Here is a 17,062-nt window from a genome sequence, read left to right as displayed (position 1 = left end):
CAGAACATTGCTTGGAAGAAACATCCCACTGTATACAGAGGGGTTGGAGACAACTCGCCACAGATAATTGGCCACAGATAATACTAGCCACATAAATGAAATTTGTATCAAAGACAATTACCGAAACATTAAAATTCGTATGAAAGGGAATTGGCCATATGCTAAAATTTGCTACAACTTGTAATATATGAAGGCAATACTCAAATTCGCAACAATTTGTAATATATTTCTGTGGTAACTCAACACAAATCCAGAAGCTGTAAACTAATTCGGAATTACGCCGTAAGAAATTCGCTTCATAAAATTTGAAAAAGGTTCTGACAAATTAATACATCTTGGCTACATGTACACGAGACTTAGAGAAAATAAGAATGGAGTTGTTTGGCGCTGTGAGATGCGTGGCGGGTGTAATGCAACAGTCACGTTATCAGAAGATGGAAGCAGTGTCGTCAAAGAACCGTCTGAACACAAGAATCATTCTGCGGACGGGGAAGGATTAAGGCAAAGGAATGTGTAGAGAACATGAAGGCAAGGGCGGGGACTTCCCGAGAACCAAACCTTCTATTAGAAAAACTGTGTGCCGTGTCAGGAAGCTCTACCTACCACCTGAACCAAGGAATATTGACGAACTGAACGTTATAGCCGACAGATTCACTAAGACCGTACAAGGTGGTTGTTCTATTTAGAACCAGGGAACAACGTGAAAATTATCATATTTGCTTCTAATCCACATTGAAATAAATTGTTACGGTCCCATTTTTGGGTAATGAACGGACCTTTATGTCCTCTCCTTCAATCATGCTGCAACTTCACACTATACATGTCAATGTACAAGGGGAATGGATGCCTTTAGTAATGGCGTTGATGGAACGGAAAACTAGGGAGGCGTATGACACACTCTTACGAGTACTGAAACGAGAAAGTGGGCGACGTTTTGAAAATAAATTAAACCCAGCATTCATATCTATTGAGTACCAAGTAACTGTTATAAACGTAATCAAAAGTGAATTTGACGGAGTTACGTTAGCTGGTTGTCTTTTTCACTTAGCCCAGTTTTTCTGGAGACGGCATCAGCCCGAAGGATTGGTGCAGCAATATAATGTTGAAGAAAATTCAGAATTGAGGCACAGTTGCACTCACTCATGGCGAATTGTCTATTTGTGCCGAATTGTCCCTATTACCAATTTTCTATGGCCAATTGTCCCAGTTACAAATTTTCTGTTGCAAATTGTGCGGAACCGTATACAGACACATACATTATTTAAAGAATCAGTAATCCGATGCAGACAGAATGATCCAGGATTTGGATCGAGGACGAAGAGTCAAATAGGAGAAGAAGGAAAATATAAAAGCTTAAATATAAGGCTGCAAAATATTTCACAAAAGTATGATGAATTCAAAGACGAAGGACGTGTATTTGAATATTTGTGTGCCTGTGGTTACAGCATTCAAATCTGAATAAATCCATCCAAGACTCGGTTTCTGCAATAAATTAGGCTTAAAGTTTTTCAGTAGATACGTAAATATAATTAGAAAAAAATATATATAAAATAATAAGTACTATGTATGTGAATTTTCTGTGTTCTGATTTTGTCTTGGGTCATTTCTCCGATGCATCAATCGTCCATGGCTCAAATTTCATTTGGGTGAATATTCTTTGTGTGAAGTAGCACCGATAGAGATATACTTGAACAATACGAAATGTACAAACATATATGGGAAAAATGAGATAGGCCTACTTAGCAAACTGATTATATTCACTTGTTCATTACTCAGGTACTAAAATACTACTTGGAAAAGTTTGGTTATACTACTTCAAACGTATGTAAGACTAGAGTTTTTGTTGATCAGCGTCTGAACAAATGTGTTATGTATTTTCATTACAATTTAAACAGCAAAATAACTATATTCGTTATGAATAAATATCTCCGACCAGATGCTGATTCTCGTTTTGATTTGGCTAAAAAAGTATGGACTCATTGACAGAAGATATTTGATAATTTTTCATCTGCAGTGTTAACTAATCATTCAGAATAAAAATGTTAAATCTGATTAATTATGTATCTGATTCTGTTTAAAGTTGTAGCCTATAAGTGAAATTACTGGCCTACATAATTATGAAATTGCTTTAGCTACTCTCAATGCTCCACATATAGCCCTGGAGGAAGGTGATGCAATATATACTAGACATCTTCCTGCCACTAGGAGACAGGATTGCGGAGAACCTATAGCTCAATATGGGCCTGTTCAGACATTGCTAACTCTATGTAATACCGGTAACTATGTTAAAGAGCCGAAAATCGACCTCAAAATGATTATATTAGTGACTTTTTTTTCCCCCCCCGACTCTCTTCTTCTCAAATACGTGAGAGGGTTTTGGAAGGTAATACTCTCACACACGCTTTAAGCTAAAAAATAAATAATTGTCGCAAAAATTCACAAATGAAAAATTATATTTGTGCAAAATACGAAGATCTTGTAAAATATTCTAAATAATTGTACAAAAAAAGATTAAATTAATAAGATTAAATGTTAAATCTGATTAATTATGTACCTCAGTTTCCCATAACCATGATCCACATTTGTCACATTTTTCTTTGTACATTCAATACTATTCAATTTTGGCTTCGGACTCTTGTAAGTGTGTATTAAATAAAAATTGACATGTGTTTGAAATTATTTAATTACAAGTGTTGAAAAAATAATAAGCATTGGTACATAGTTGTATTCCGAGTTGCCCAACTATGGTCCACTCATATATTCATGCTTGAAAACATGAATGGACTAAACTGGATCTGTAATTATTCGTAAATCAATAAATTGAGTTTCTAATTTAAGGGTAGAAACATAATCTGGCACAGAAATATTAAAAATAAATGAAAAGTACATGGATTCTTTTTATTAGTACACATTGCATAAACACAATAAACAAGTGAAATCTGAAAGTCATTTTCCTGCAATAATGAACAACTACACTCACCGGCAAAAATACCGGGCCATCTAAAGTTTCTCAATTTTTTTTATGAGGTGAGAATCAGAAAACCCATTATGAAATGAAGAAAACATTGCTTCCCAGAAAAAAAAAATTGTATTATCATTTGCGCTATTATTTTCAACGCCAAACAATGGATATAATTAAAAGGTGTAAAAACTTACAAATTTTTTCAATTTTCTTCCAAATATTCAACTGATTTTGTGGCCACCCAGATGTTACTAATAGCGGATATTGCCTCCCCTCAGTAATTGCCGCTTCTTACTATACATGAAACAACAGCTCCATTGTTCTTCACTTCCAAAACTTTCCATGGCCACAATTCTTCCTCATAAGTAATTACCATATAACTATGTGCCTTTAGCATTATTTTAACATATATATTTTGATGTACCGAAGTACATATGATATTTCCATGCAGATATTCTGCGTCATCATATGATGAAAGAGTGATGGAACGGAGAGCTGAAAACCCGGGTTCAAATCCCGGCGCCAGAGAGAATTTTTCTCCGTTCCATCACTCTTTCATCATATGATGACGCAGAATATCTGCATGGAAATATCATATGTACTTCGGTACATCAAAATATATATGATATGCGTAATAAATTACTTTGTGATTTAAGACGGCGCCTATACCGTCGGATCCCGGCCAACCAGTCACTCATTCGAGTGCACCTTAACACATGTATGGACTTCGGTCCTGCGTTCATAGCCATCTATGACGTAGTGCAGAGGGCGGCCACTAGAGGGAACCCAAGAGATGGAGCTTAATCTGAGACGATTCTAACCGGCGTCGGGGTTGTATCTGGCGTGGCTTAGTGGATAAAGCATCAGCACGTAGAGCTGAAAACCCGGGTTCAAATCCCGGCGCTGGAGAGAATTTTTCTCCGTTCCATCACTCTTTCATCATTATTTTAACAGATTTCGTCTTCTTTTCCACATCTGAATCACTGTCTGTAAATATTGAGAGTACACCGGAAACATCATAATCTGTATCCAATTCAATTTCATCGCTCTCATAGTCACTTACAGGGACGGTTGTGATCCTTCTACCCTGAAGTTTTCGTTTTACGGGACCATTATCCGTGCTAGTACCATTCATGCTGGAACAGCGTGTTTCTTTATTTACTGGACTATAATGTTAAATGGTGTTTTAGAATATACTGAGATACCGTATTTGCAGAAGTAAATAATCAAATTGTTCACATTTCATTAAAACAAATATTTCAAAATGAAATACAACTGTGGTCCACGAAAAATTGTGGTACATAGTTGAGGACTGACTTGTAGCCTTGAGGTTAAACATTTTTCACGCAGAGTCCTTAACCTCTGCCAGTCTAATTATTACGTGAAAGTAAACACTATATAGCCAGGTTTAATTGTACAAAAAATCATATATTTATAACGTACCAATTCTACAGAGGAGAGCTTAATAAAACAGAAAATCACAAACTGAATGATTTCGTGTCTTCATACATTCAATATAACGATGCACACTGACCTTGTTAAGCATCCATATCATTGCCACGTGTAATGGTAGATAGAAGCATCTATGGGGAACATAATTCCATCACAATGGCGCCTTAAATGGCAAACACCGAACTCTTGGGGGACTAAGTAGTACATAATGCGTTTTGGACCATAGTTGGGTGCCTGGACCATAGTTATGGGAAATTACGGTATCTGATTCTGTTTAAGGTTGTAGCCTATAAGTGAAATTACTAGCCTACATAATTATGAAATTGCTTTAGTTACTCTCAATGCTCCACATATAGCCCTGGAGGAAGGTAATGCAATATATACTAGACATCTACCTGCCACTAGGAGACAGGATTGCGGAGAACCTATAGCTCAAAACGGGCCTGTTTAGACATTGCTAACTCTATGTAATACCGGTAACTATGTTAAAGCTGAAAATCGACTTCAAAAATGATTATATTCGTGACCTTTTGTTTTTTTTCTGGACTCTCTCTAATACGTGAGAGGGTTTTGGTACGTAATACTCTCACACAGGCTTTAAGCTAAAAAATAAATAATTGTCGCAGAAATCCACAAATGAAAAATTATATTTGTGCAAAATACGAAGATCTTGTAAAATATTCTAAATAATTGTACAAAAAAAAAGATTAAATTAATAAGATTTATAGAAACAAAAATATATGTAATTTGTTCCTTGGATTTTTATTACTTTAAGTCCATATTACCACACTCTAGATGTGCTTATGCAAGTAAATCATGTGACGTTGGTGTGTTTAGAATCGATTACTGCTGAATTTACATCACATCAAAATACGTTATTTTATGCGCATTCTAAACATTCAAATTCCTTCCCAGTAGGCTCTTCAAGATTTATTATTAGCATAGAGCTAACTGCTTTTACTGAAAGACGGTTCCTAATTACAGTTTTTACAAGATTTATGCAACTAAATCCTCGCTCTCAGTTTACGAATTACGATGGAATTACTGCATATAAGTCAATTAGAAGACATTTTTCACTTTACTCGTTAACTTACATGAACTGTACCAACTTTTTGAAATCCATTCCCCAATAAATATTGCTCAATATTTTCTTGAACATTGCCCGTGCCATTAGCATTTCATTTACATTCAAATTCTCCAGAACTGATTAGTTGAAACACATCTCTGATTTCATTTTCTCCATTTCCATCTTCGTTTCTGAAGTCCAATGTGGTTGTCGCATTTTTGCACATTTACATTCAAATTTGTTGCTTTTTTAGAAGTCGAGTAGCAAAATGCGAGAATTGCGACTGTGGCTTAAGGCGTGCTGTCACATTATAGCAAGCTGTGGAGCAAGTTTGAACTGTGAACTTTCCTATAAGAACAGACACAAACTGTCAAATTCGTACCGCAGTGCTCTATTCTCTGCTTCTACTGCTAATGGCAACAGAAACTTAACATCTTATTAAAAGAAGTTTTCCTTTCTCCTAAACACCCATTTGCAATGTTAATTAGAAGGAGAGAGAGATGCGATTCAAGGGTGTCAATATTGCGAAGTAAAACTTCACGTTTTTGGCAGAATTTATATACAACCGTGGACGAATTTGGTTGAATGAGAGGGAAACGGGAGGAAAAGCTTTAAAATGCACGGTTGAAGGTGTGCTTGCATGGGAGTTTGGGGCTGAGAAAAACTGAATTTGTGTTCAAGCCTGTTAGCCACTTTTCTCTCTCTGGTTTCGGTCCTCCACTGAAAATAATTTTGAATATGAAAAGCCGGAAATGGACGTAACCTAATAGCTAGTACATAAAAGGGGCAGAGAGACGCGTTAGAGCAGTTGATTTAATTATCAAAAGAACAAACGCGAAAGGTGTTAGTTGTACATTGTTCTTACACAGTGCTAGTGGAGTCCAGTAAACTTGCTCACATGACAAGTGTGATGTTCGAAGACTGACCCAAGACCTCCAGAAGAAACACCTGGATTTTGTAAGTCTGAACTGTAAAAGTCCCCTGTGCGAATAAAGTGGAGTAACGTCGCCCATGTAACAGGGTAATGCACGAAGCTAAGCCAGTGCATCATTGTGGAAAATTGTCTGCAATATTAACGGAATCCCCATGGGCAAAGGAATGTAGATCCGTGGCCCATTTCTTTAAGGGCTCATCCCGATAATCCTCTTAGAGGCTAACGAAATCCTCTGGCAGGACGAATTGGTTACAGCTATTGTGTATCCAATTTATAATGTTGACATTACTGGGCATAGGTATCCAGAAACCTATGTGTCACGGTCTTCTATGTGAATTGCTATCCAGCTAGCTTAGTTATCTTTTCTAGAAGATACTTTTAGGTCTCTATAAATTTGTTGTATCGAGCTAATTATTCTGTGCTAATTTTGGCCTTACCTATTGCTTAAGATTACGGCCCAAAGCAGGTATGTAAATGTAAATATTTCAGTGAATAGTTGGCAATATACCGTTCCATTGTATTCCGCAAAAGACATGAGTAAACGACATCCACAAACGTAACTCATGACTTTCAATTCGTTGTGCTCTATTTCGGCTGGTACTAGAGACATGTATATCTTTATTTCGGCAAATGTTTTCACTTATCTCATATGACATATAGTCGATTCTTGCTTACCGATTGTTTGTTGTATTGTCACATTCTTTTTATATGTAATCGGAACTTGGGTCTCATGAATACTACTCTCCACAATAATTATAAGCAGTACCTGAATGTTGATAGAGAATGTTTTACTCTGATTACGCAGGAAGGAACGAGTGCACAATATGGAAGGAACGAATATTTCGTATACCGGTACTCATGACGTCATCTTATTTACTCGGAAATAGAAACGAAATCACACTCCTGATCTCCTCACCCCCAACTCTGCATCACTTCGTCTTCTATCTGTCACATCTTATATATTATATATTACTCATAATATCACTTATTTCACACAAAATTTATATTTTATCTACATTAAATCGAATGCAAATTATATGTTCAAATTACTTACTTAGGTAGGCCTAATTGTTTTCGTGAATTATTGACCTACTGAAATGTGTGCTGAGGTGTGTGATTTGAATGGACACTCTCTTTATTTTCATGACCGTTTGTATCTCTTAGTTTTTATATTCATATCATATATATATATATATATATATATATATATATATATATATATATATATATATATATATATATATATATATTCCTTACTCACATGTAACATGACTAATTCATACACCTCGCTCACTTTGCTATTTACATCACTTCACTAATTAATTTAATATCTTTACACTATACTCTTACACTTTACACAATTTAAGCGACTCATACACTTATCTTCCATTGCTCTATACTGTGTCTTTCATGTCCTTTCTTTTCTTTTTCCACTTCGTCTATTTCCTACTTTACTCGTCCGACAGTATTTAGTAGACATCTGCGTTTTGTTGAAAACGCCCGATCGAATCCAGTGGAACAAATCATATATAGAACTTAGACAGAAACACTATCGTGAAATAATCGACTTTCTTTGTTACACAACTACCGTATCTTATCCCTAGTATCACATGCTCATCTGTGCTGATGTACACATTCGTTTGTATTTTTGTGGCAACTTTTGTGTGTTGTGGCGCACACAGAAATACACACACTGCGCAGATGTGGACTTATTATTAAAAGTTAGTAAGTCTGTCCGAGTATTTCACATTCTGCATATTAACTTATGTTACTTAATGTTCTCCTTCAGTCGTAATGGACGTGATCAAGATGGAACCTGGGTCTGACTCAATGGGTATACAGACAAGTGGTATCGCAGATGTAGAAGAGAAGAAGCCTTTATCTGAGGTATATTGAGAGCTATTACTATTTATTTTCTAAATGCGTCATTTATGACTAGGGAGCGCATTCCTTTGTAATTAATTGTTTTTCTTGCATGAGATGAAACACAACTGAAAAAAGTTGAAAATTATGGACGTGAAGTTCCAAACGGAATTTTATTTCACCTGTATCACCTATTTTCTCAAAATCATGTGATTACTTACATTCAGAAAATATATTACAAACACAAAAATGTTGAATTTTTCTTACTAGCATTGATTTTTGGAGGAACTTTTAAGCAATTGAAAACTAAATCAATAATAGCTCTATTAAAATAACATTAACCTTTATATTGCATTGTAGTTCCTTGTGATCATACAGGCAACATAATATCATACAGTAAAATATATTCTTTTACGAATATCTGCTCCGTGACGAGAGTTTTCAGATAAACTATTTTACTGTTTTTTTTTTCGAATAGGTACACGTCAGTTCGAAGACATCAGTGCTAATGAAAATGTGGACGGACTTTATAAATATTCACTGAGTTTTCGTGAACAACTTTATATGATGTATTGTCTAATTATTTTGTTCTTTATTTGCAGGAAGGAAATTTATTAGATTTGGACGTCACTAAAATAAAAACTGAATGTATAGACCACGGATATGACGTGAAATCAGAGATGACATTTGAGGAAACTGCAGTGCCAATTGTCTTTCCGCTGCTGAAGAGTGAACCTGAGGTGAGAGCAGTGTGTGAAGTTTGTTGGTCTCTAGTTCTCTCTTTCTTATTTACTGGCTGGTGTGTCTCTACAGTAAAGTGACCAGCGATTGTATTGGTTGCTCTCATTCTTTGAATTTCGTCATGCTGTAGTCATTACTAAATCTTTTCCGCCTCATTTTTGGCATAGAGACTGCGAACTGAGTGTTCGGTGAATAGTATTAATCTTCATGTTTTCATCGCCAGTTAGAATTTTTACCTTGCCAATTTGTAACTTAATTATTTTACTAATCCTGTTTAGTTTATTTGAATCATATACGTACTTGCTGGTAATACACTGGAGTGAAAATGGATGCTCACCTCCTTCATAAAATGTTCCCACTACTGACTTGACTCTAAAGTTTGGATGAGTTGTGGTAATTTTTACTCCCTGAAGCTGTGAGCATCTCAGGACATCGTGCGAGACTCGTCATTTGCACTTTCTCTTGTCACAGTGAAGTGCAAATGTATTAAGTACACGATATATCATACAAAATGCAATCAATTCCGTTTGTAATATTTTGCACTTATTTCCAAATCAAGTTTCTGCCAACAATTCTTATATTGTATACTGCATTGGTAGGATTTATATTCAAATCTCTGGAGTATATAAACTGCCACGCATTTATTTTCATGTATTACTGTTGTCCTATGTGTCTGTTTTACGTAATCTTCTGCTACAGGAAGAGTTTTGTGAGATGGATCAAGTGAAGGAGGCCAAACTGGAAGTAACAGCAGAACAGAATGAAGTCTTGACTGAGAGGTGAGTGTAATATACGAGTCCCTAGTTTTTTGCTGGCTTTAGTGCTTTATTTAAATAATGACAACATAAAAATATCTAAAGGCCCATTCACAATGAAAATTAAACATAAACATAACGTAAGCATAAAACCTTGTGTCCATGTTATTTAATGAAAGCATTCACAATGAATTACATAAGCATAAACTTAATCTTAATCATAAGACGTTAACATGAGAGTTTGCAAACTCCAAACTTTCATGCTTATGTTTATGCGATTTGGAAACAGTACACAAGCGGAAAGCGTGTTTTCACTTTTTGTTTAACATCTCACGGGCTTTGCCTACAGGCAATATTTTGATCTATTGGCCGTGATAGCTAGGCGCACAACATGGAATTATATGACGAATAGTTGATTATTTTACATCTCCGTTTCTTTGATTTCAAGTATTGAAAGCCATATACTGATGCCATTGTAGTTATTAGAAACATATATTGAATAACTACATCCTCAGTCATTGCGCAATTCTCCATTTTTATGTAATAGATTCTGTAGTTTTGTTGATTCGGTATGTTTGTTTCCACACACGTATTATGTTTACTTTATGTTTAATTTTCATTGTGAATGGGCCTTGGCTACTTAAGTTTGTGGCAATGTTTATGTGCTTATGTTAATGTTTACGTTATGTTTAATTTTCATTGTGAATGAGCCTTTATAGTTTCTACGTGATTATTTTTTATATGAAAACTTCAGTTTACGTTGTGGACATAAATGGCATGAATGATATCATATCCTATCTCTATCACGAACACCTGCCCTACCGCTACTTTACCACTCCTACAACTGCCAACTAGTGGAGCTGATGTTGCTGCTGTCAGAGAGAATACCAAGGCATAGACCTGCCTTCAACTTTTCACATTTAATGGAGAACAGTTCACTGACCATTTTCATTGACTAATGGAATGTACTCAGGAAACAAGTTCCCGTTGTTTTCTCTGGTTTGATCCGGCAGTTCTAGTAGGCTTTTCTGTATAGCTTTGAAGGAAGTGAGTCCTACTTCTCTGCAGCATGTCCATCACAGATCCTGAACTCTAAAAAAGTAAAAATAAAATCTACGTGGATTTCAAATTTTGGATTTAGAAAATTAATATTATTACTATTATTATTTTTATTATTATTATTATTATTAATATTATTATGTTCAATTTTTAATTCCGTAATACTTTTGTGTGTATAGTGCTCTGCTATTATTGGTCCGTGTCTGTTGTTGAGGTTATTAATATAATAACAATAAGAATAACCTGTTACGTCCTATTAAAAGTAAGGTCTTCCCTATGGGGTAGGTCTTTAGTAACTCATGTGGTGAGTTATTCCGTGTACGGGATATGTCTCAGAATATGGCAGTTGCTTCGCCACAATCCGTAAAGTTTTGCTTCACCAACTAACTCTCTTCCTAATACCTTCACACGCAGAATGGTAGCCTAAATATTTTGTTTCAGTTTCGACACTTTGTGAATCATTTCACCAACACATGGACGCTTCTATGACTTAATGTTTTAATAAGTACAAAAATGAAGATAAATACGTTATTATTATTGTTATTATTATTATTATTATTTTTATTATTACTGCTACTGGTACAATTATTTTTATTATTATAATTACTATCTTTTTATTATTACCATTAATCTGATGGCGAGACCATTGCTTAGGATTCATTGTCCCATTGCACCCACCATCTTTTTAATCGTCTCTGTCTAGTATGTCAGCTCCTTTGTTGGTCTTGGCATGTATGCAGATGTAGATGTTGTCTGTCCATGTCTTCTTTGGAATTGCATAAGATGCAGCTTGGTGCTGGCAGTATTCCAAAGTGGTGAAGATATTTCCCGAGGCAAAGATGATCAGTGCTGAGGCAGAAAGTTGCAACTCATGTTCTCTCTGATCACTCCGCTGTGTTCAGGACTACAGTCGTGCGACGGTTATGCTGCATTCCTTGTTCCTCTACGTTATTATTTGTGTTTACTGTTTCTTTTTTAGAACAATGTGGTGTTTTTTTTATGATTAAACCAGAGAAGGTGCATAGCAGGGAAAAGACCGCACTTTGTTTTAAATTTGCACGACTTTAACGGCATAATTAATGCCTTGTTGACAATTTGTGCACCTGAAATAATCAAAGTTCTGCTTTATTTCGAACAGATGCTTGTTCGTTTTATAGCGCCGTGTTTTTTACCTCGTGCACTCTGTATGTTTCTGAATAACTATACATTCCCCTGTATCCCAGTAAGGCGTGCGTTCCACAAAGCTGCCAACTTTGTGATGTGTGACTTCCCCACTCCATCATAACCTTAAATAGAGCATTGCTGACATTTTGTGTGCTTGCAACACTCACAGCTGTACACCTATAATTTAGTTCTCGTTCTTTCTGGGTTGTCGGACAATCCTCACGTATTATAAATAACAGCTTACTTTTAGGTTTTGCGTTTTGTAAGATGAACGTTTCTGCATTATTCATAAAATAATGACACATTACTTGTGTAAATGTATTAGTTCTGTTAACACTACTTCGGTAATACTAGATTTTAATTAATGCGAAAATAAAAACATATTTTTTTTCCTATTTTCTGCATAATATTCTAATATTCATTTCTGCAGAATTCTTCTTCTTGTTTTACTTCCTTTTCATAAAAGGACTATATAATTTCCTATTTGTATTAGTGATTTAATTCAATAATTCTTTTGCTGCATTATAGATTATAGCATTAAAGAGAAAATAAATGCTGTAATTGACTTTTGAAACAGAAAAAATGTAGTAAAATGTTCCAAGGATGTAATATTAATATCGTGTATTGTATAAAATAAAAATTATACCAGGAAACAAAATCCTTAAGAAAAAATCAGTAACTTTGCGCTTCGTACCGTATTTCCAGTAGCTCCATCTATCTGACAGCATGCTCTTCGCCATGTTATATCTCTTACGTGTTTTCTCCTGGCTCAATGACTGGACCAAAACTTCCTTATCTAGTTTATATTCATTCCAGTTCCAAAGAATTTGGCAGTGGTTATAGATCAGTTGCAATGGGGTTATTTTCCCTTGTGATTTGTCCTGATGGAGGTTCTGTTGATAGATATATATTTCTATAGTAGCAGGACGAATAGTATTAGTGATTGAGTGGATAGCAGTTTCTGGGTCTGAGATCCCTACAGAATTTCTGCAGTTACCTTGTTAAATGTGTTCCCCCCTTTCCATATGTAAAACGTCAAGCATCTGGATTATTGTTTACATTATCACCATTATTATTAATACTATTATTATTAATTTTTATTATTATTATTATTATTATTATTATTTGCTGATAATACTACAGATATTACTACTACCTGTACCACCATTAGTACCGATTTTATTATTATTATTATTATTATTATTATTATTATTATTATTATTTGCTGATAATACTACAGATATTTCTACTACCTGTACCGCCATTAGTACCGATTTTATTATTATTATTATTATTATTATTATTATTATTATTATTATTATTTGCTGATAATACTACAGATATTACTACTACCTGTACCACCATTAGTACCGATTTTATTATTATTATTATTATTATTATTATTATTATTTGCTGACAATACTACAGATATTACTACTACCTGTACCACCATTAGTACCGATTTTATTATTATTATTATTATTATTATTATTATTATTATTATTATTTGCTGATAATACTACGGATATTACTACTACCTGTACCACCATTAGTACCGATTTTATTATTATTATTATTATTATTATTATTATTATTATTATTATTATTATTTGCTGATAATACTACGGATATTACTACTACCTGTACCACCATTAGTACCGATTTTATTATTATTATTATTATTATTATTATTTGCTGATAATACTACAGATATTACTACTACCTGTACCACCATTAGTACCGATTTTATTATTATTATTATTATTATTATTATTATTATTATTTGCTGACAATACTACAGATATTACTACTACCTGTACCACCATTAGTACCGATTTTATTATTATTATTATTATTATTATTATTATTACTGTTATTTGTACCATAGTTGTTTATTTAATTGTATTAATTGTATCACTGTCTTGGACTTCTATTGTCCAGTGTCTGTTGCCCTGCACATAAATAAAAATAATTACATGAAAAATTATTGTTATTACTATCATTATTGGTGTTATGATAATTATAATTACTATTACTTTTAGTTTTTTTAAAGATAATCTGTACAAACGTAACTGAAAGATGAAAGTCCATTATCAGTTTCTAGTATAATACTGTGCTTTTGGCGCATATATTTCTTCATTGTGAGTCAACACATTCTATTCACTAATAACACTTATAATTGTTAGTGTTGCAGCTAGCCGTAATAGTGGAGTTGCAAAATTCTGCGAAAATATTCGTGAAGAGGCCGACGGCAAGAAATACGAATGTGACATTTGCGGAATGTCTTTTCTCGACGTTGCAACACTCAAACGCCATTCCCTCGTACACAATTGTAAGAAGCAATTCAATTGCGGTCTCTGTGGTAAGTGCTTTTCCCGATCGGGTGATTTCAAAAAGCACTCACGCGTTCACTCTGGCGAGAAACGATTCTGTTGTGACGTTTGTGGAAAGTGCTTTTCCCGCTTGGAAACACTCAAGATGCATTCACGCATGCACACTGGCGAGAAACCATACATTTGTGACGTTTGTGGAAAGTGCTTTTCAAGGTTAAACAACTTCAAGAGGCATTCAGTCGTGCACACAAACGCGAGGCCATTCAGTTGTGATGTGTGCGGAAAGAGTTTTTCGCATTTGAGATGTCTCGAGAGCCATTCACGCGTGCATACAGGCGCGAAACCATACCGTTGTCACGTGTGTGGGAAGTGCTTTTCATATTCCAGCAATCTCAAGGAACATTCACGCGTACACACAAAGGAGAGGCCATTCAGTTGTGACGTTTGTGGGAAGTGCTTTTCAAAGTCCAACGATCTCAAGAAGCATTCACTCGTGCACACAAACGAGAGGCCATTCGGTTGTGACGTGTGTGGAAAGAGTTTTTTGCAATTCGCTCATCTCCAGACACATTCACGCGTGCACACGGGCGCGAAACCATTCAGGTGTGATGTGTGTGGGAAGTGCTTTTCATACCCGTCCTCTCTCAAGCGGCATTCACTCGTGAACACAAACGAGAGGTCATGCCGTGTGTGGAAAGTGTTTCTCAACTTCATCAAACTGTAAAACACATTTAGTGATGCACAGTTGAGAAGCCATTCAGTTGTGTTGTGTTTGGGAAATGTTTTGGACGTCCGGTTAATCTCCAGATGCTTTGTCGTGAAAAACCGTTCAGATGTGTTGGGTTTGCAATGGATTTTTCCGGGCTCGGAAAACCTTAATGTGTATTCACGTATGCATACATAAGAGATACTCTTCAGCTCTCGTTTGTGTTGAATGCGTTTTTATGGCCCGCACATCTTAATATACTCTCATTTGTGTACTTAATTATATTTTATAATAAATATTTAATCTACTTTATTCACTGTATTGTTTTATTATGTTAGCTTTGATTTCTACTTCAGCAAGATAATCTTTCTTTGTTCTTAACGTTTATAATAGATAGTCTAGGTTTTTTAATCAGGTAATCTTTTATTACTTTGACTTGTATAGTAATTGTAAATTTAACATAAATTGTAATTATAATTTTAATTGTATTGTTAATACTATAGTTGTAATCCTCAGCTAGGTGTTAAGATTAGGCTTGATGGCATTATTTCTACCAGGTAAATAAAGCATTATATAGTATACTATACTGTTTATAAGCCAAAAGCCATATGTTGGATCTTGTGTGGAAGGTCTTTTTATGCTAAGTCGTATCTCAAATGGTGTTTACGCTTACTTCCTGGCGAGAAGCGAGTGAATTGCCAAGTTTTGTCTTAACTTCGTTGGATAGGGGAAGTGTGAAATGCGAAGTTGCAGAAGCTCGTTATCCTCCTCACTTATGGAATCAGTTCGAAGCAGCTAGGTCAAGTGAACCACGCACATTAACACAGAAGCATGGCACAACACCTTCCAGAATTTAGCTTGTAATAGACATCGCACTGTATACAGACGGGTTGGGGACAACTCGCCTCAGAAAATTGGCCACAGAGGAAACTAGCCACATAAATGAAATCTGTATCAAAGACAATTACCCAAACATTAAAATTCGTATGAAAGGGAATTGGCCATATGCTAAAATTCGCTACAACTTGTAATATATGAAGACAATACTCAAATTCGCAACAATTTATCTGTAGTAATGTCACGAGAGGTCTGAGATCAGACCTCGAGTGACATTTATTAGGACTATTTCGAGAATAAAATAAAAATTTAAATAATATATCCCTAAAATTCGATCACAAAATTTTAATAATTGTATATTAACAAATACTTAACCTATTCAGTCATTGTAAAGTTGAAACACTCGTAGGTGAATATCGATTATTGCAATAAAGAAATTCGATGTTATTATTCAGTAATGCCAATTGCGAAAAGCGAAATACTGGTTTAACAATGTTAATTACATGTACTGCACTTTTCTATTATTATTATAGCAAATATATTTTCTTTATCTGCTGAAATCATAATTTAATTTAACAGTAACAGTGGGGACAGCTATATACCAATGCTTATGTATTCACAGTGAGACATGTTGCTACACATTGAACCCAGGTCTGTATAGATAGGCCTAATTAAAACACGAATTTTATTACGCCATACGAAAGGGAGTTTGATCAAAGACATTATTACTATGCAAGGTCTTTGGGTTTGATATGCGATGATGTTACATAAATTTGAACGTCTATTAATTGTTTAATTTCAATACAAATGTTATAGGCTACAATTTAATAGGTTACGTTAGGCCTACCTGTGGAAGCAGGGCCAATGTCAGCTGTGCCTTGTTTCGACCGTAATCTTACAATCAGTGCTACACGAAAGCATTTTTATAGGTCGACAAACGCATTCTCGCTGTAGCGTGTAACGGAACTAAAGCTGCATCTACACAATTCAATATTCCAATCGCGTATGCGTGCAATCTGGGAAGAATATTGAAAGAATCAAGTTTGAAAGGTACGTTCAATTAAGATGCATAAAGATTTTGTGTCTACATGGTGCGCCGTTTTGAAAGTGGTCTTCACTGCGTAAATATATTAATTAATATTAAATACCAATCTTGCATTCATTGCTTCAAAGTTGAAAGAAAAGTTTAA

At 34.9% G+C, this 17,062-nt stretch overlaps 2 protein-coding genes across 2 annotated transcripts in view; both read left to right on the top strand.

Annotated features, from left to right (window-relative positions):
* Positions 1–17,062, top strand: part of LOC138692023 (zinc finger protein 235-like) — a 40,705-nt gene that overhangs the window by 12,836 nt on the left and 10,807 nt on the right. The window lies entirely within an intron of this gene.
* Positions 6,761–15,347, top strand: LOC138692024 (zinc finger protein 235-like). The gene is made up of 5 exons (XM_069814824.1): positions 6,761–6,880; positions 8,204–8,301; positions 8,880–9,017; positions 9,718–9,797; positions 14,183–15,347. Exons 2-5 carry the CDS (start codon positions 8,209–8,211, stop codon positions 15,051–15,053), a joined length of 1,182 nt encoding a protein of 393 aa, XP_069670925.1. The 5' UTR covers positions 6,761–6,880; positions 8,204–8,208; the 3' UTR covers positions 15,054–15,347.

Source organism: Periplaneta americana, chromosome 16, assembly GCF_040183065.1.
Source record: "Periplaneta americana isolate PAMFEO1 chromosome 16, P.americana_PAMFEO1_priV1, whole genome shotgun sequence".
NCBI lineage: Eukaryota > Metazoa > Arthropoda > Insecta > Blattodea > Blattidae > Periplaneta > Periplaneta americana.
This window is presented reverse-complemented; position numbering and strand designations above follow the sequence as displayed.